The 20,773-nt window shown below is 37.2% G+C and overlaps 1 protein-coding gene across 5 annotated transcripts in view; it reads left to right on the forward strand.

Moving 5' to 3' along the window:
- Positions 1-801: 801 nt before the first annotated feature.
- CASD1 (CAS1 domain containing 1) overlaps positions 802-20,773 on the forward strand; it is a 125,956-nt gene continuing 105,984 nt past the window's right edge. For 4 of the 5 annotated variants that reach the window (XR_007723997.1, XM_050782908.1, XM_050782909.1 and 1 more), the window contains exons 1-5: positions 802-1,222; positions 8,741-8,837; positions 9,372-9,492; positions 18,332-18,376; positions 19,351-19,413. Coding sequence is in view for 4 of the 5 variants with exons in the window: in XM_050782908.1 (XP_050638865.1) it covers positions 1,090-1,222; positions 8,741-8,837; positions 9,372-9,492; positions 18,332-18,376; positions 19,351-19,413 (459 nt within the window). In the remaining variant the exon portion in view is untranslated. Of the gene's footprint in view, positions 1,223-1,685; positions 1,953-8,740; positions 8,838-9,371; positions 9,493-18,331; positions 18,377-19,350; positions 19,414-20,773 lie in introns of those variants that run through there. The other variant, XM_050782906.1, reaches the window with a different exon arrangement.

The following is a 20,773-nucleotide window of genomic DNA, read 5'->3' on the forward strand; positions in this document are numbered from 1 at the left end:
CTGCAGGCTGAGGCAGGAGAATCACTTGAACCCAGGAGGCAGAGGTTGCAGTGAGCCAAGATTGCGCCTCTTGCACTAGAGCCTGGACGACAGAGACTCCCTCTTAAAAAAAAAAAATTTTTTTTTTTTGACACAACGACCTAGCCAACCTTGTGTAAATACAAGTGAGAGTCAGGCTTTTTTCTCATCAACACCTACACTAAGTTAGGCTCCCTCTGTACCTTCCACTCGGTACTTTGGTGTATCTTTGCCCACCAGAACCGGGCAAACTCAGGACATTTAAAAAATGGTTTAAGAGAAACTGGCCAGAGCAGAGAGAGAAGTGTTAAGACTGGTCTTACTTCTTGGGTTGGACGCCAGCAGGATCTCAGCCAGCACCATCAACCGTATCCATCAATCCCATCTGGCCAGCACCCAGGGGCAGCCAGATTGACCAGCCAGACAATAATCGACCTTATGGTGTCCTTCCCATCCCGCTGGGCGGGTTCTGGGAGTAGAAGGCTGAGAAAGGGGAGTGTTGGGGAAGGCAGGAGTGGGACGATGTGTACTTTTCTCCCGGAACTGTAGTTCTATTGTCCCAACCTGGGCTCAGGTAGCGGCCAATAAACTAGGAGACAGCCCTAAGGCTCCCGTCCGGGCCAGGCGGTATCCCTAGTACCCTCTCCCCACACACCCATGGCTCTGCCTCAGCCGCCACCGCCGCCGCCTGCCGGGGCCTGTGACCCGGTGACCCCGGAGCACTGGGCATCCGGACCCCCCTCGCAGGCGCAGCCGCTATTAAGGCAGGAGGCTAAAGAGGAGGAGGAAGGGGAGGAGACAGGCGTCCAGGGCGCCTGGGGAACCGGCACGGCGGAGCAGCGGCGGCGGGGCTGGGGGGAGGCCGCCGAGTCGGCCGCGGCCGAGGAGGGGCAGGCGGAGGTCGGGGGCGCCGCGGCCGCAGGGTCAGGTTCCCCGGCGGGAGGCGCGGGTGGCGGCCGTGGGGGCTGGTGGCGGATCCTCGCCTGGCTGCAGCGGCAGCAACCCCAGTGCTGCCCCTGTGCGGCGCCCCTTCCCCGCTCCGCCGCGCACTGTTGTCATGGAGGAACCAAGATGGCGGCTCTGGCCTACAACCTGGGCAAGCGGGAGATCAACCACTACTTCAGCGTGAGGAGCGCCAAGGTGCTGGCGCTGGTGGCCGTGCTGCTGCTCGCAGCGTGCCACCTCGCCTCCCGCCGCTACCGAGGTGAGCGGGCCCTCCCCCCTGCCCGGGCAGGCCGTGGGGGAGGCGGCGACACGGCGACTGGAGGCCGCCCCCCTCTCCCAACACACGCCCACGCGGCCTCCCGCCCGCCCGGCCCGCGGGGGAGGCGGTTCCCCCACGTGCCCCCAGGTGTCCCCAGCAGCGGGCCGGCGCCCCAGGCCAACTGAGTGGACCCCAGTGGGGGCCATCACAGGACAATGGCTGGTGGTTCTGGGCCCCCCGAGCCTCCCGCGCTGGGGTCGGGGACGCCTACCCTGGGCCTGGCCCAAGGTGTTGCCGGGGTCCGGCTCCTGAGCGGTCTGGGCTGGGGGAGACGCGCCAGACCAGGGGCTCGCGTGCAGGAAGTCTGACAGGCGGCCCTTGGGGGCAGCCCGGGGCGCATGAAGCCCAAGGCCGCCTTACAAGGGGCACCGCTGCCAGGAGTGGGGTCGCAGGTCCTGCCTCTTAAGAGTCCGGCTCTTTAGCCTTTGTTTAATTTTGCCTCTGCCCTGTAAAACTCAGTCTGGGCTGTTGGACAGCGGCAAGGGCCGCCCCCATGTTCCTTTGCCAAAAGGGCGACAGCTGGCAAAAGATGCCTGTGGCCAAATGGAAGAGGTGCCACCCAGCTTTTGTGATACAGAAACGTTTAAAGACTTCGGAGTGCGCACTTTTTACAAAGTAAAGGCACTGGAGCAGATTCTTGGAAGGAACTTATGGGTTGACAGGCATAAAGGTGGGCAGTTGAAAGCAAATTGTAAGCAGTTTGAAAGTAGGCCTTGGCCATGGGTTTTGAGATTGGTGTAAAGGGGAAAAGGAAATATGACCTTATTTCAGAACGAATTATCTTTCAGTAATCAAGGGATATTTACTTGTCCTTGTTGATTGATTGTTTTTTTCCTCTGTAAAAATGCCACTGAGAGAGGCTGACAGGCAAAGGGAAATTAATAATGATAGGATCTTTTATTTTTGGCTCTTAATACTATCAAAGCCATTATCTGGACAGCTCTTGGTGACTGTGAGATTAATCAGTCAAGATGTAATATGTAATGGACAGGTGCAAATTAACGCTGTGCCCATTTAACTTTACACCTACTTTGGCAAAATATCCATAAACGGGGTGCTGGAGTCTGAGCTGTAGTCTCATCCCAGGAGATCTTTCAAGGTGTAGGGCATTTTGGTCAGTTTTGCTGCTTTATTTCTTCCAGCTCCTGAGAATGAAAAATCTTATACTCTAGAGCCATACTGGGTGAACAGCTTTTAATATACTAAATTGATAAAAATATATAGATTCTTTATAACCTTTTGGCCTCTCTCCAGCTCTCTCCAGATTACAGCCATATGACCTGGCAAGGCCTTGGTTCGTCTACAATCATGTAAAACTAGCAATGTTGATGCATTGATTTGTGGTAGTTTTGAGGAAATATTTCTTTTAACTACTATTAATCATTTTATGCCAATTTGGTGTAAAATAACCGTAATTTAATTCAATTTTGTGTATGTGATGGTAGTAGAGAGAAATTTTGTAACTAGAGTACTGTTGTCCTAAGATAAACATCTAGTCCCCTGCCTTTTATTTTTTTGTGCTTTTTATCTTTTGATAAGCTTGGAATACTATGATTTTTAGATTATAGATTTCATCTTATCAAGATCTGTCATCAGGGAGAATAGAATGTCAGATGGGGACTTATGAGTCAGTGTAGCAATCTAGGATTGTTTGTAAAGCCTCCAGAAGTAAGTCATCAGTTTCCATAGGTACTTCAGTGCCTTGAGTGTGAAGCAGTACACCTGGTGTGTGTACTTGCCCAGACTGAATGTCAATAATTTGAACTGAAGACTTTGGGAAAAATAAACATCTTACCAGGAACATCTTAGCCATCCTCATGCTTTGGCAGTATCAAACTGAGTCAGGTGCAATGCCCTTCATACAAAGATAATCATACATTTGACTCACATTATAACTCTTTAGGACAGAGGTGGCCAATCTTTTGGCTTCCGTGGGCCACATTGGAAGAAGAATTGTCTTTGGGCCACACATAAAATTAACACTAATGAGAGCTGATGAGCTTAAAAAAAAATTGCAAAAACATCTTGGATTGTTTTAAGAAAGTTTACGAATTCAGGCTACATTCAAAGCCATCCTGGGCCGCCAGCAGCCCAGGCCATGGCTTGGAAAATCTTGCTTTAGAATAAGAAAGGATCTTACATCAGATGAAGGGGATTAGGCTGTGTATTTGGATTTTGAATGTGAGTGTGCTCAGGCAAGCTAGACTGAATGCAGTTTGGATATACATATTCAGTATCTCTTGCTTTACAAACTGCCGAAAGTAAAGGAAAGAATTACCCACTACAGAAAGTAAAGCTTGGCAAATACTGTGTGCTAACATTGAGCGCTTATATGTCAGGGACTGTTCTACTAAAGGTTTTACATGTTTTAACTCACTTTGTCTTTAAAACCATTCTATGAGGTAGATACAATTACCATATTTCACTCCCCCCTACTATTTTTAACATCTCTGTAATCAGGGCGAGTCTTTAAAACTTTGATTGCATGTCAAAGTTTAATTGGTAACATTTTTTTCTTACTATGACATAAAATAATCATGTGTCTTATAATCAATGGTCTTAGATTCAGTGAATTACAGTATTATTTCCATTTTAAATATGAAGCATGACAGATTAAATGAATCGCCTAAGGATACACAATGACTGAGCTAGGATTTAGATCCCCGTTAGTCTGTCTCATGCCTTATTGTCTTTCTCAGAGCTTCTTAGACAGTGGGGAGTATAGAAAATAGAGGGAGAAAGCATTTTCCAGGGAAGCATGGGTTAAACAACTTAGAAACAGTAATTCAGGCTGGGCACAGTGGCTCACGCCTGTAATCCCAGCACTTTGGGAGGCTGAGGCAGGTGGATCACCTGAGGTCAGGAGTTCAAGACCAGCCTGGCCAACATGGTGAAACCCCCTCTCTACTAAAAATACAAAAATTAGCCGGGTGTGGTGGCGGGCACCTGTAATTCCAGCTACTCAGGAGGCTGAGGCAGGAGAATCACTTGAACCCAGGAGGCGGAGGTTGCAGTGAGCCAAGATCACATTCCAGCGTGGGCAACACAGCAAGACTCTGTCTCAAAATAGTAATAATAATAATAATAATAATAATAATAATAATTCAACTTTGTTGTACCAGCTAAGAGTTTTTCTAAATTTTTTTTTTTTTCCAGTCAGGAGGTAATTTTCTAAAAGTTGTTTGTGTAAAGCTTCAAAATCTGACCCGAGCCTACTTTTTGTTACCTATGTTTTTTCGTTATTTTCCCCAGATTTCGGGTTCACAATCTGAATGTGCTTTGCCCATTCACATCTCACAGTTATCTGATTTTCTCTGCCTGCAGTGACTTCTCTCTTGAAAGAAAGTATACGTTCTCCTTCAAGGCCTGGTTCAAATGTCACCCCCACAGCAGTAGGAATTAGCAGTTCAGTTCTGCCAGCAACTTACACTTACTTATTGTGTTGTATTGTAATAATTGGTATCTGCCTACCCACACAGACTGTTGAGCTTCCAAGAGTATCTTACTCGTCTTTAAATCTTTAAATCATCAGACCCTAACACACAATAGGAAATCCTTAAATAACTGTGCATAAATAGATTTCAAAGTCCTTATTTCCTTTTATGTTCTTTTCTGGCTTTAATGGAATTTCATGTTCTAATCTCAATTTTAGAAAGTAGGCTTTATAAAATTATTAATATTATTTTCACATAATAGAATGACATTTTGAAAATAATTACTGCCTTAACTATACTTTTTCCAAATGTTATCAATTTCCAATATTATGAATCTCAAAATGTCCATTATTAGTTTGATTACAGGTTAAAAACATCGTTTCTGCGACAAATGGCCAATATCTGTAGCCTTAAGGATAGTTCCAATCTGGATAAATTTTAATTTTTTAAATTGATAAAGTTAACTTCGAATGTCTTAATTTTATTGAAATCAATTTTTTTTTTAAATCACTAAGCATGTTAAATGCCAATGCTAAATGATATTTGATGTTCTGAAGAAAAGTAACTTGAAAGCTTCAGAAATTAAAGCAAGAAAGCAGCAGCTCTGGGTCTCTTAGCCTTTTCTTTCTTTGTGAGAAAGATCCTGATCTTTATGATACCACTTGTAATGAGACACTCCTTGCTTGTCTAAAGATAAATTTTAATGGTGATTTTCAGCACAGACTAAAGTGTAACTTGCTGTATCTTAGGCAAACAAAATGTTCTGTGGACTATACTGTAAACTTCATGATCTGATATTTTAATGGTTGGTAGTAGGAAACACACAGTTTTAGCAGGATGATTCAGTCTAAATTTAGGTGCAGTGTGCCAGAGATAATCTCTTCAAAGGAAAACATAAGTTGGGGTTTATATGGGCCATCAGATGTTTTCTTTAGTTGTTACATTTTTATTTTTCAGTTTGTTTTTGTTTGCTTGCTTTTAAAAGTATTTTTCTATCACAGAAAAATCATGCATAAAATTCTGAGATTGTAGATTGACAAACCAGAATACTTATACTTAAGATAATAGAATAAAGAGGAAGACAGCTATTCATCCAGATAATCTTGGTGTTGGAGATAGCCGAAGTAGATAATTCTGTCTCTTTAGTTTCTGTGTGTGTGTGTGTGTGTGTGTGTGTGTGTCTTGCTTGATTTTTCTGAGCGCTTGGCAACATTTATCTCACATTAGTTGTATTAAAATAACTATCAAAATTATGCTAGACAATTGAAAATAACCAAAGTTTTGTTTTGGTTTGTCTTTGGTAAATTTGGAAAGGAAAATATGTGCCAACAAATATTTATATATAGTGTAAATATTAAAAAGGTGGCACATTATATTAAGATCTAGATTTACATTTAGTGATTTGATTTTTAAAAATTTCCTTCCTGAGAAAAGATAACTTGTTTTAGAGTATGAAATTTTATGGAGTTTTTTCTGGATCACATTAATTTATTTTATTCAGGTTATAATAATAGTAGTAATTTATTATTACTACTATTTTTATTTTGCTGACATACAAAAAAGTCATTCTCTTCTTGCTTTTTTTGGTTGTCTACTTAGCAATCCTTTGTATTAGATTCTGTTAAAATAACTGTACAGTTCCTGTCTTTTGACTGGACCCCAGCTATATGATATAGACACATACGGATTAATTTCAGATACAAGTCTTGTAAAAAACATCTTTGCATTATGAAATGTGTTAAGTCATCATCAACTAGCATTCATTAGCAAATTAAGAATTTCTTCCTTGGAAAGCTCAGTATTCTCTAAAATGCTGTGTTTATAATGCCTTTGGGTTAGTGACAACTTCAAATCTTATTTTGCTATGGTTTTGTTTTATTTTGTTTTGTTTTGTTTTGACACGGGTTCATCAGATTAGAACTATTGTTTTCCATCAGCTCAACAACTGATTAGCAAGATGTGGGTAGTAGTATTGACTGGAGGCAAAAAAAGTTGTTTGTATTTTAGACACGTTTTCTGGGGAGAAAAGACTGGTTGTTTTGAGATACTGGTATGGTGTTTCCATTCTCTATAAAAACATATTGGTAACCCATATAGATGCATAATCCCAGACACTGAAGTTTGATTAAGGTATGTTTCTGTCTAGGCTTTTAATTAAAAGACAAAAGGCAAGTAACAACACCCCCCTCCCCCCAAAAAAGGGGAAGGGAGAAAGAAAACAGAAAAGAAAAAGAAGAAAACCTTAAAGGATTAACGCCTAGTTATTTACAACTTACAACTTTTTAAAAAAATAGAAGTGTTGCTAACTTTTAACTTGGTTTAATAGATTTAAAGAGAAATGCTATAAATGTGGAATTTTGGCCTTAATTTTAAACATTTACTAAAGGTTTTAATAAGATTTTACCATGTGGCCATTATAAAAGAATCCTACAAAATTGCTATTTGTAGAAAAATAACTTGTGTGTTTATACAGTTCTCGTTTTACTCATCCTTAGTTATTTATATAGCTTAATTTTGTTTTTTAGAACTAGAATTAGTTTTTAGTAATGGGGAAAGTGAAGAACTAATTATTTGTAGTTTACTTAGAGACAGGTTATTAAAAAAATCTTTGAAATACAAAAAAACCTGGTCAGGCTGCATATACAGTTAACACAAATTTAGTAATTGATATCCTGCTTTCCTTAACCAGTTTCCCATCAATAAGATAGTGCAACATTTTAACTTTTCCTTCCTGTTCTACTTTAGAATTTATGACATAAGAAACAGCAACACTTTCAATATTTATGCATACTTATCTTACATTTGTATCATCTTTTGTCTGCATTTTGGCTAAATGATGAGTAACTAGATTGAGAAAAGAGATGTGTTCTTCTACTTTAAATATCTTTGTGTCTTCCTTATCTCTACCCTGAAAAGCTCAATATCCTTTTGGTTCTGCAGTATTCTTCCTCCCAGACTCCTTAGCCTGACCTTAATTAAATGTCAAGTATAACTTGCTATTGACTATTAATAAAGAACTGGAGATTAAATAATATTTTATTATATCCCCATAATTAACCTAAACATCTCATTCTGCCCCCCACAAACCCCCATCCCACCCCATTCATTTGACATGTTTGAGCTTAAATGCCTCCAAACTCTCTTTTAACCCCTTTGGTCATGTATATTTAGCTAATGTACAGTAAAATGTCTAAAAGTGTAGAGTGACTCTTTGCCTCGGTTTACCTGGGACTGAGGAGTTTCCTAGTTATGGAACTTTCTGTTTAAAACTAGGTCTCCACGTATGCTGATGCACTATGTATTATAGTAGTTGAGTAGTTGAATAGGAAGTCATTTCCAAAGTCTTGTCTTTTATCCCTTAAACTTTTTTTTTTTATTATTACATTAGATAGAGTCTCGCTCTGTCACCCAGGCTGGAATGCAGTGACATGATCTTGGCTCACTGCAACCTCTGCCTCCCGGGTTCAAGCAATTCTCATGCCTCAGCCTCCTGAGTAGCTGGGACTACAGACGTGTGCCACCACATCTGGCCAATTTTTGTATTCTTGGTAGAGATGGGGTTTCACCATGTTGGCCAGGCTGGTCTTGAACTCCTGACCTTGAGTGATCTGCCCACCTAGGCCTCCCAAAGTGCTGGGATTACAGGTGTGAGCCACCGCGCCTGGCCTCCCTTAAACTTTTCTTTCTCAGCTAGAAGTAGGAGTGATATTCAGATGTAAAGGCTAATTTAAGATTGAGATGATGTCCCCGGAAAGAAAACCTGAAGCAGAAGGAACTGCCAAAGCAGGGAACGTATCATTTAGGAGTTAGGTGAAGTATAAGCCATCAGTGGCTCTTGTCCTCTTGAATATTTATGTATTAATATTTACCATGTTTCTCATGAATGGGAAATATGAACCTGGACGGTATAGTGAAACATAGAAAACTCTACTTTTTGATTTCAAGGAACTTATATAGGGTCAAGATAGCTGATGTGTAAAATTTTAACTATTGTTTACGACACTGTTGTGTTTAACTGTTTTAGGCAATGATTCATGTGAATACCTTCTCTCAAGTGGCAGATTTCTTGGAGAGAGAGTTTGGCAACCTCACAGCTGTATGATGCATAAATACAAAATCAGGTAACATTTCTTCATTTTGTTGTTTTACTTTTTAGGATGGGTGGAGAGGGGTTGATGAAGCAGTACGTTTCTTCTCTATGCTGGGGTAGAGACTTGCTGACTGTGTGTAGGGCTGATTGCAAATGAAGATTTCCCTGCCCCCTAAAGTTTTAGGGAAAGGCTTTGGCCAATCTGCTTTATCTCAGGTGAGAGATAACTAGGCCTAGGGCAATAATCCTTGAGCAAAAGACTCTTGCTCTGGCACCTGGGTACCTATCTTAATGGAGTTATTCTAAGGATTAAGAGATAATAGATATAAAGCACCTAATACAGTTAGAATACATCTTAAACATGTAATGAATTGAGCTATTACAGAGAGTTAACTGATCATAGGTACGTGGAGTGGTAAGTTAAACAAACCTGGCCACCGGCTTATAAAGCAATATAATGGTATGTGTAACAATCCAGTACAACTTTCTTCAAAAACCGTGTGCTCTGAAATGCCAATATGGCTGATTTTACTTATTTTAATTAATTTTTCTTTGTTGCTTTCAGTGAAGCAAAGAACTGCCTTGTAGATAAACATATTGCATTTATTGGAGATTCCAGAATTCGTCAATTGTTTTATTCTTTTGTAAAAATAATTAATCCCCAATTCAAAGAAGAAGGAAATAAGGTAAAACTTGTCTATTCCCTTCTGTAGAGTTGTTTTAGAAGTTAACCAACTGAATAGTTACAGGAGGAATGTGTCTCTCCAGATTGAGTAGGAGCTGAAAAAATTTTACTTTGATTTTCAGAAAGGTTGGGGAAAAAGAGGGATGACTTGCTTTAATGAGGAAGATGAGAAAAAGAAGTTGTGGCTAAGACATTGGCAGGCTTTTTATTATAATAACCTAAACTTTTAGTTTTCAGAAGTAATACATTTTTACCATGGAAGAACTTTTAAATTTCCTTAGAAAGAAGACAAAGAGAAAATACACCCCTTATTCTCCTGTTAGTATTTTTCCATACTTCTTTTTGCTCATCTCTTTTTTAAAAAAAATACTAGTAATCTTTTAATATGTGCAATTTTATATCTTCCGTTTTTTCTTCACCACTTATTCATCATTATATAATCAACTTAAGTATCTTCTTAATGGCAGCATATTATTGAGTGGATATAATGTAATTTTACATAATTTCCCACTTTTTAAAGCTTTTTGTAGTTTTCTAATTTTTTGCAGTTAAAAAAGACATTTTAAATTACTACTTTATGTGAAAACTTTGCTTTTTAAATTATTTCCTTAGGGTAGAATCTCTACAATTCAAATATTAGGTTAAATAACCTAAACATTTAAAAATTATTAATTATGCTGCAAAATTCTTTCAGTTTATACTAATTAGCAATATATTTTGGGGCCTAATTTTCTGTAAACTTTCTGGCATTGGGTGATCATACTATAAATTAAAACAGCAATGCAATAGATTTCTGTTACTGATTTTGTTAGAAAATTTCTCATTTAAAAAATATAACTTTAAAAACTAACAAGGATTAATTTCTTTCTATAAATTAATTAGTTCATTATTTTTTGGTGAATTATCTCATATCCTCTGTTTATACCTTTATAAGTGATCTCAGATTCTAATCATTGTCTTCAAATACCATGTGATTGCGAGAGGGGAATAGCAAAGGGGGAAAGTAGAATACAAGAAAGTAGAGTACAAGAGTAGAGGGGAGTAGCTCATGAATTTATGAAAATCTGCCTGTAGTAAAGAGTTGAAAACTTAGAGGCTTCATAGCTAAGTAGTTTTTAACATAGTGATGATGATACCAGGTCCTAAATCTTTAGCAGCTATTCCATGTGAGAATGAGAATAATGGAAACAAACGATACAGTCAACTTTTCATTTTGTTTGCTATCTGTATTTTCCATTTGCATTTATACATATGAAATTATAGAGAAGACTCAAAACTATTTAACATGAAATTATTACAATTTAAAGTGAAAATGTTTAATAAACTTTTATTTTTAATAATTTAAAAAATTATTTTTAATAGAGATGAGGTCTCACTATGTTGCCCAAGCTGTTCTTAAACTTCTGAGCTTAAGCAGTTCTTCCACCTTGACCTCCCAAAGTGCTGGAATTACAGGCATGAGCCACTGTGCCTGCCCAACCTTTAGTAAACTTTTGAAAAGTAGAGAGATTTCTGATTACTATGAAGGTTTTAATATTTCTTGGTTTAAACTTGCATGACTTTCTAAAAATTTGAATAATCCATTTGACAACAGGTAGTTGAAAAAAGCTATAATGGTTTAGACTGCAACCAAAAGTAGATACAATATGGTACATTGTTCTTGAGCCCCAGTTACAACACTTAGGTTTCCAGTTTTTAGAGTCTAAGATGCCCAGTTATCCCAAGATTATCAAACGAGATATCAGACAAGATTAATTTATATGCATTTAAAAAGAAACAAAGATTGTGTGTCCCAGTCTTAAAGAGACAGTTTTCAAGAAAATATTTAATTCAAGCTGCTAGTGGAGCATTTGCCAAATTATATGTTACCTTGTCTCTGCACACCTTGAGGACAGAAATTACATACCATCATTATTATTTTTAAATATATTTCTTGTGCCTAGCATAATCTGGCATATTATAAAAGCTTATTAATTTTATTTAAAGCCTGGTATGGGAATGTCTGGGTAGAATAGGAATATTGAAGATAATTCTTTGTTTGAATTTGATTTATTTTCTGTATCGAGGCAAATTTTTTAAAAAAGAGACCTCAGAGGTGAATTTTTTCAAATTATGCTTTGTGGGAAACTAGTTCTGTGAGCAGCTTTGGTCAGATGAATTTGGGCAGAGCTAGATATCGTATCTCCCTCTTAGATAGTTTTAATTTAGGCTGGGATATTAAAAACTTGAGAAGTCTTATAATAAAGAAATCCATTTTGTGTTGCTTCCAGCCATAGGGCCGACTGGATACTCTGGGGACTCCTTCTACATCAAACCAACTGGAGCCTAGGTTTAAAAAAATACTGTTGATGGGCTGGGTGTGGTGGCTCATGCCTGTAATCCCAACACTTTGGGAGGCTGAAGCAGTCGGATCACGAGGTCGAGATGGAGACCATCCTGGCCAACATAGTGAAATCCCGTCTCTCCTAAAAATACAAAAATTAGGCCGGCCGTGGTGGCTCATGCCTGTAATCCCAGCACTTTGGGATGCCGAGGCGGGCGGATCAACTGAGGTCAGGAGATCGAGGCCATCCTGGCCAACATGGTGATACCCCATGTCTACTAAAATGCAAAAAATTAGCTGAGTGTGGTGGCATGTGCCTGCAGTCCCAGCTACTCGGGAGGCTGAGGCAGGAAAGTCACTTGAACCCAGGAGGTGGAGGTTGCAGTGAGCTGAGATCAAGCCACTGCACTCCAGCCTGGTGACAGAGTGAGACTCTGTCTCAAAAAGAAAAAAAAAAAAAAGAATAGTAGCATTAAAGTTCTGAAAGTAAGTTTTAACCCAGAATTGTAGACCTGGAATTAAAATTTCTGCATTCTTGAGATGTATTATAGGACATTCTCAGATATATGAAAATAATGAGGGTTTACTATAAAATAGACTTAACACTAAAGGAATTTCTGAAGGATAAACATCAGGAATGAGGGAAATGTTCAGAAAAAAATTATCTGAAATATAAGAAGCAATGGTTTAAGAAAATAGTAAACATGTATATAAATCTCAACAATGTATAAAATAATATCTTTTGCAGTTAGTGAAAAGACAGAACTAAAGAACTGGCTAATAATAGCATATATATCAAGGGTAAATGATCACAAAGTGTTCTAATGTACTCTATATTCTCTAAAATATTGTGTTTTTTAAAAACTTAAGTTAAAGATGCACAGTAAAACTTCAAGAATAAGGACCGAAAGAAAGAATAGAATTAGGATGTATACATTTCAACCAAAAGAATAAAAAAATTAAGCAAAAACCAAACCCATCTAATGCCAAATGTATTTTATACATATGCATACACATGCATATACCATACACATATGTATGATATACATACACACACATATTTATATGTCTATGTAAAAAGCTGTTTTTACATATATTATACATATATGAAAAAGCTACATATATGTGGCAGGAATAGAAATTAAAAAGTGAGATGATAAAGCCGGACCCTGTGGCTCACACCTGTAATTCCAGCACTTTGGGAGGCCGAGGTGGGTGGATCACGAGGGCAGGAGATCAAGACCATCCTGGCTAACACAGTGAAACCCTGTCTTTGCTAAAAACACAAAAAATTAGCTTGTGTGATGGTGGGCGCCTGTAGTCCCAGCTACTCGGGAGGCTGAGGCAGGAGAATTGAGTGAACCCTGGGAGACGGAGCTTGCAGTGAGCTGAAATCGCTGGAGTGCAGCCTGGGTGACAGAGTGAGACTCCATCTCAAAAAAAAAAAAAAGCAAAAAAGTGAGATGGTGAAAACATTTATAGTCAAAATAAATGCAAGTAGCCTAAACTTATGAGCTAAACACAGATTTTTCAGAGTGCTCTTAAAGAGAACTTTCTGCTGGTTAAAAAGACATACTTAAAATAAAAAGGACATGAAAAGATTTTAATTAAAAATGAAAAAGGATTCACCAGATAAATACTAAAGAAAGTTAAGTCATATTAGTATGAGATAAATAGATTTTAAGGCAAAAGCATTTTCAGGGATACAGAAAGTCACTTTCTAATGACAAAGAATTCAGATAACTAAGATTTTAAACTTATAGGCATCTAATAAATTAGCCTTAAAATTTATAAAGCAAAAATATAACTACAAGGAGAAATTGGCAAATTCTCACTCATAGTGGGAGAATTGCATACGGCTCTCAATTAATGATAGAACAAGCAAATAAAACTAGTAAACATACAGTAGACCATTAACATGCTTGATTCTATAACCTTATAGCTCAATAATTTAGAAAATACACTTTACAATCAGGGAATATGTTTGTTTCAAGAATGCATGGAACTTTTGAATTATTTTTATTTTTATTTTTCCTTTTTTTTGAGATAGAGTCTTTCTCTGTTGCCCCGGCTGGAGTGCAGTGGTGCAGTCTCAGCTCTGGTTCACGCCGTTCTCCTGCCTCTGCCTCCCCGGTAGCTGGGACTACGGGTGCCCGCCACCACGCCCAGATAATTTTGTTTTTGTATTTTTAGTAGAGACGGGGTTTCACCGTGTTAGCCAGGATGGTCTCGATTTCCTGACCTTGTGATCTGCCCGCCTCGGCCTCCCAAAGTGCTGGGATTACGGGTGTGAGCCACTGCACCTGGCCAACTTTTTGATTTTTAATGTGTATTACACCATTAAACAAATTCCAACAATATCAGAGAATTGGTGTCATTCTTTCTTTAAGTTACTTTATATCAAACTTAACCTGGTAAAAATTCTAGAAGCCTACGGTAAATGTTCTTCATGGTGAAATGTCAGACATATTTCCATTAAAATCAGGAAAAAGACAAGGATGTTCATTACTGCTGCTTCTATTCAACATTGTATTAGAGATTCTAGCCAAAAAAGATAATCTAAAGATGTAAGGATTGGAAAGAAATAAACTTAGGAGTTCATATGATACAATTCTCTACATAGAAAATCCCAAAGAATTTATAGAAAATTTACTAGAAGTAATAAAGATTTTAACAAGGTAGCTGATTATAAGATGTACATACAAAAATTGTGATACCTCAACAAAGCTGTTAAAAATTAACACATATCTACATGCCAACAATGTAGAGTTCTAAAGGCTTTTAAAATATATCATGTGCAATGGTAACAACAACAACTATATGTTACATAAGAATAAACAGCAAATGTGGAAGATCTGTATGCAGAAAAGCCATAAAAATTTTTTGGAAGACAGTTCCAAATGACATAATTAGATGGAATATAATATACTGTTTCCTTGGATGGGAAGACTCAGTATTGTAAAGATGTCAGTTATTGCCAGACTGATCTGTAGGTTCAGTGTAATTCCAATAAAATCCTAACAGAATTTGCTGTGGAACTTTACTAATGGATTCTAAATTTTTTATGGAAGGGCAGCAGACCAAGAATAACCCCAACAGATCTGAAAACAAGGTGGAAAGGATTTGTTCTACAATATCAAGATTTAATTTTACCTTGTAGTAATTAAAACAGTGGGGTATTGGTGTAGAGTTAAACAAATAAACCAGTAGAATAAAATATAGAGCTCTAAGATAGAAACTTCCATATAAAATGACTTTAAAAGTAACAGAAATGCCATAGAAGATCCCTGGGGAAAAGAAGGTCTATTCAGTTAAGGGTGCTAAGGCAATTTGCACATGGAAAAAGTTGAAATTGGATTCCTATCTCACACCATCGAGTAAAATCGTTTCTAGATGGATGAGTTTAAACTTAAATATGAAAGTAAAAAATTTGAAACCTTTAGAAATAGAAATAAAATGTAGGAGAATATCTTCATTATCTCAAGGTAGGGAAACATCTCTTACATAAGAAACAAAAAGTGCTAAGAAATAAAAGATAAATTCACATACCTTAAGATAAAGAGTATCTATTCACCAAAAGATACCTTAAAGAAAAAAGATAAGCTACAAATTGAGAAAAGATAATTTACAACATACATTCAAGAAATGTCAGAAACTGCAAATTAATGAAAAAGATAACCCAGTGGACAGAAGGTGGGGGTCAGGGAGTATGGCCAGGCATTTTACTGAAGTAGAAGTGAGATTTTTTTTTTTATACCTACTATAATGGCAGAAATTAAATCTGACAATGGCAAGAAATATGAAAACAGACCAGATGTATTAGGCTGTGTACCAGTAGATGTCTTATAAACTGCTAGTGAGAGTGTAAATTGTTATAAATACTCCAGAAAATAATTTGCATTATCGTTTGATGGTGAACATTTTTATGGCTTATGGATCTATGGAACAATTAGGGAAATTCTTACTCTTTTCTTAAGAGACATATCCAAGAAGACAACAGTTAGTGCTTTTTATAATCTAGATAGTAATGTATCAGTTGACCTGTACTCTACAAAAATAGTAAATACGATACTTGATATTAATAAAAATAGTATTGATAAAATAAACTGATATGTACAAATTTTTAATTTGTACATAGGGAATGTTCCAGGTTATGTGAGATTAAGAGATTTGACAACTCAATGTCACACGATTTTAATGGAATTGTAGATTAAAATATAAGAGCTATAGAAAAGATATTCTTGGGAAATTGGAAAAAATTGAATACGGACTATATATTAAATGAGATAATATTTTTTCAATGTCAAATTCCTTATGTAAGAGAATGTTCTTAAAGGTATATACTTAAAGAGAATATGCTTAAGTATTTAAGGGTGAAATGTTATGACTTCTATAATGAACTTTCACATAGTTCAGCAAAGGAGAAAAACTATAGAATATATATGTGTAGAGAGGAAGAAAGGTGAAGCTGGTATAGGAAATGTTAACAATTGGTAAAACGTTTTGGGCATTCATTTAATTCTGTCAGCTTTGCTGTAAGATTGAAAATTTTTAAAATTAAAAGTTGGAGAGAAAACTGGCAAAATTAATATATATCATTTAAAGATGCATATTTATGTGACAAATATATCATTTAAAGATGCATATTTATGTGACAAAAACTACAGAAAGTTTTTAAAAACAAAGTATAAACACACAATTCAGGAGAGTGGTTTACTTTGGGTGAAACATGGAGTTAAGATAGGGAAAGGACCACATAGGTGGTTCAGTGTGTTGGCAATGCTCTGATTTGTATCATGGATTCATGAGTGTTTATTTAGTTCTACTGTGCTTTGTGATTTTCATATATGTGACTTTTTTGTATATATCAAACGTTGTATTAGAAAAGGAAAAAGAAGAAAGAGATCGAGTTGCATTAACTACTCTATGCAAAGTAAGACAAAGAAAGTTCATGACATTATTTTTCTGAGGACACATTTTTAAAAGGTTGAAGATGCGGTAGAAGGAGGAAAACACCTGTGTGATTTTGTTTGACCCAGTATATCCCAGATCTATTTGACCAAAGAAACTTACCTTGAAGTTTCATTGAATTAATAGTCTCAAGACTCCTTTTGGAAAGTAATGTTTTAGAAGCACCAACAAGAACCTAAAAAGTTAACTTGTTGATAGAACAAATTTTGTTTCATGGAGATTTCAGTATAAATACTATTTGTCTGTTTGAATTAATGAAAACATTTCAATTTTGATTTTAACAATAGAATTAGCTTCTTACTGACCACCCTTACCCCTTTCCCACCTAGGATTTCTAATTCTGAAAGGAATGCCATTCTTTGTGTAGAACATTTGGTTATAAGAAGTTGTTGTGTTCACGTTTCAATTTTTTCTACAAATGAACTATTTATATGCTGTTTTCAGAGTGAAACCTACAATAACCTAGAGTCATGTTCATCCATTCCTGTCAGTCAGGGCCTATACTAGTACACTGGTGAGAATGGACTAGGTGTTGCTACACCAACAAACCGCTCTAATGTCTTAACAAAACAGAAGTTCTTGCTTAGCGTTGCATGTCCTAGGTGGGCTGGCTAGAGGCTTTGCTCCACATAGTCATTTAGCCGTTCCTACTATTGGAATTTTTACTGTCTTCTAAAGTACCTTGGAACATTTGGCTTCCTTAGTCTGTGCATCAGTTAAGTTAGAGACCAGAGAATTGCCTTGGGAAATTCAGCCTGGAAGTGGCGTATGTCACATATATCCACATTGCATTAGCCAAAACTAGCCTTGTGGCTCTGCCTAACCGGAAGGGACTCGGGAAATGAAGGGTAGCAGTCCATTTCTGAGACAAATAGTAATACAAGTGCTGGGCACAGTGGCATATGCCTTGTAATCCCAGCACTTTGGGAGGCTGAGGTGGGTGGATCACTTGAGCCCAGGAGTTCGAGACCAGCTGGACAACATGGCAAAACCCCGTCACTACAAAAAATATTTTTAAAAAATTAGCCAAGCATGGTGGCCTGCACCTGTGGTCCTAGCTACTTGGGAGGCTGAGGTGAGAGGATTGCTTGAGCCCGGGAGGCGGAGGTTGCAATGAGCTGAGATCGCACCTCTGTACTACAGCCCAGGCAACAGAGTGAGACTCTGTCTCAAAATAGCAAACAAAAAACAAATCAAACAAAAAATAGTAATACTGGGACTAAATTGGAATCCTGGCAATCTTGGCAAAAAGGTAATTTATATAGACATGTTTATGTATTTGCTTGTTTGCTGTTGAAATTTTATCTTTGAACTATATCTTAGATGTTGAAAATCACATGTAGACAATTTAACTAATGTCACTTATTTTGTTATGTTGTATCTCGGTTTTTTCCCCTTTGGGTAGAGTTTTTAGATAATTGAGATTTGGTGCTTAAAAATAAATCAAAAATATGCATAAAAATAAATCAACAAAGCCGCTAAATGGGGCATTATTTATATAAATTTAATCTATACATTAATGTTTCTCTGTCTCCTTTTATGGCAGCATGAAAATATTCCTTTTGAAGACAAGACTGCATCAGTTAAAGTGGTAAGTTCATGTAATAGTAAGCTAGATGTTACAGTGTTGAAACTATATTCTTTGGTTAATTGAACATCCTAAATGTACTTCAGTGTATTCTTGAGACTAGATAAGAATATTAGGATAGTGGAGTAAAAGTTTGTGTGAGTTGTTTTATGTAATGGTCTCAAAATTTTATTAGGAAAGAGTAATCTTGCACATGAATTCAAAACCAGTATGCGTTCTGGATTAATGTCTGTAAAAGAATATGTGAATTTTCTGAATTCCCAATCATTAAGAATTCAGTGAGGATCAAGACAAAAATGGCCTTGACCTAATGAAGATGGCAGGTTTTTATAGTTCTCTACATGCAAATACAAGTGGGACAAGCATGGCAGAAAAGAAAAAGAGGGGCAATGGGAATGTACAGAGCAAGGAATTGAAAGTTGTTTTCCTCCCTGCAGAAGTGATATTTTAACTGAGCCTTCAAAAATAAGTAAGAGTTAGGCAGGCTCAGTGGAAGAGTTTGTGAGCATTATGGACAGAAGGAATAGTATGTGCAAAGTCCTAGAGAAAAAGGAGAACATAGAGCATTCCAGGAGCTGACTGAGTACCAAAAGGGAGAGCAAGGGTACAAGTAGCAGGAGACGCAGAAGAGACAGGTGGAGATCCTGAACCTTCTTAGCAATTTATAGTGTTTTAGATTTTATTCTCAAGGCAGTAGAAAGTCTCTGAATACTTAAGCAGGGGTGTGGCAAGATCAGATTTAAGTTTTTAAAAGATTGCTCTGGCTAAAATGTGGACAGAGGTTAGAGGAAGACAGAAGTGGATTCAAGGAGAACTATTGTAAGACTCTTGGCAAATTAAGATAGGAATTGAAGATGTATTGGACAATGTAGTGTTTTACTTTTAAGTACTCTATAAGAGAATGTTAATGTTTATTCTGAATGGTGGGATTAAGAGTTTCTTCGACTTTGTCTTTACTTCTAACATTTCTCTTTTAGGATTTTCTGTGGCATCCTGAAGTTAATGGTTCTATGAAACAGTGTATCAAAGTGTGGACTGAGGTCTGTATTTAAAAATCCTAGGGCTTTTTTTTTTTTTTTTTTTTTTTTTAAGCAACCAAATTTTAAAAGCCCTCAAGCATATATTTCTTCCCTTTACTCACTTGTCCCACTCTCCTATATTTTATACCTGCCTTCTTGATAGCAACTAAGCTGCGCTGCACTGATTCTAGCACTTTATTGAGAAGAGAACGTGTTGATCCAATATCTCTGCCCCATTATCACCATTCTAACCATAAAGCAGGTTATGTTTATACCAGACTTTCCATATTTAAAGTCTTCTGTTACTGCTGTAGTTCAGCTGATTCAAACCCAGGTAATCTTCCCAGCACAGTGTATATTCTCTTGTGCATTTTTCTGTTTTCTCCTTCAAACTCATGCCCAGATACTTCAGGAAACTTTTGTTTATTTGTTTTTATAGCCTTTTTTTTTTCTTTTTATTATTATATTTGTGACCTAGCAGGCAAGACTAATATGTTTTAGCTCATCATGTTTGGAGATAAATTAGATGTAAAGGTAAGCATGCTATTAACCTCAGAAAACTCCTAAGTTCTCACAAGTCCATTTTACAATCTGTGTAGTAGTTTCCATACAGCCTTTTGTCAGTCCTTTAATTAAACCTGTATTCTTTCCCAGAGACATTTGTATTTCAGATGGATAAAACAATATTTAATTTTATTGACCTTGTTTTGTTTAATTAATTGCCCTGCAACAGTTTTTTGGTTTGGGATTTTTTTCTTCACAATAAATATTTAGTATTACAACCACATCATACAATAAATAGGCTTTTGTAGGATCTTGTGGGAACCTAGCTACCATTTCTAATCTTGTTTCTTTGAGCAAATGTTTTCCAAAAAACAAACATGTAGACGGCTTCTGGAATTCAAATTTCTGGGAAATTGAGGTCTACAGTGCGTTTTGGTTTTGTCGATATGTTTTTAAATGTCCCTAAGTGTAGAATAATGTTCCGTGTATATTTGAAATGATTTAAGCATATGGTTCATATTTGTGCTGGACTGAAAATATATTTATTAAAGTAGTAGAAATTCATAATTAAACATTAATACACTACAATTTGTAAATTCTATAAGATCACAGAAAACCCTTATAGGTTATTTACTAACCTGGAGATACATTACATATCCAAAATTTCAATTCTCATACATTTGTTAAAGCTAGTTTTTGGAGCCTTAGATTCTGTTGTAAAACTCATTATGGTTGTTGAGAAAAAGGAAATACTTTATTCAGGTAGATGACCACATGGTCACCTGAGATTGATTAGTTGATGGTTTTCAGTGTGGATGTATGTATTTGCTTTTTACTATTTCCATAGTAAGCTGCTAGATCCTGAGGATTTGGAGAC

Source organism: Macaca thibetana, chromosome 3 (genome assembly GCF_024542745.1).
Source record: "Macaca thibetana thibetana isolate TM-01 chromosome 3, ASM2454274v1, whole genome shotgun sequence".
Taxonomy (NCBI): domain Eukaryota; kingdom Metazoa; phylum Chordata; class Mammalia; order Primates; family Cercopithecidae; genus Macaca; species Macaca thibetana.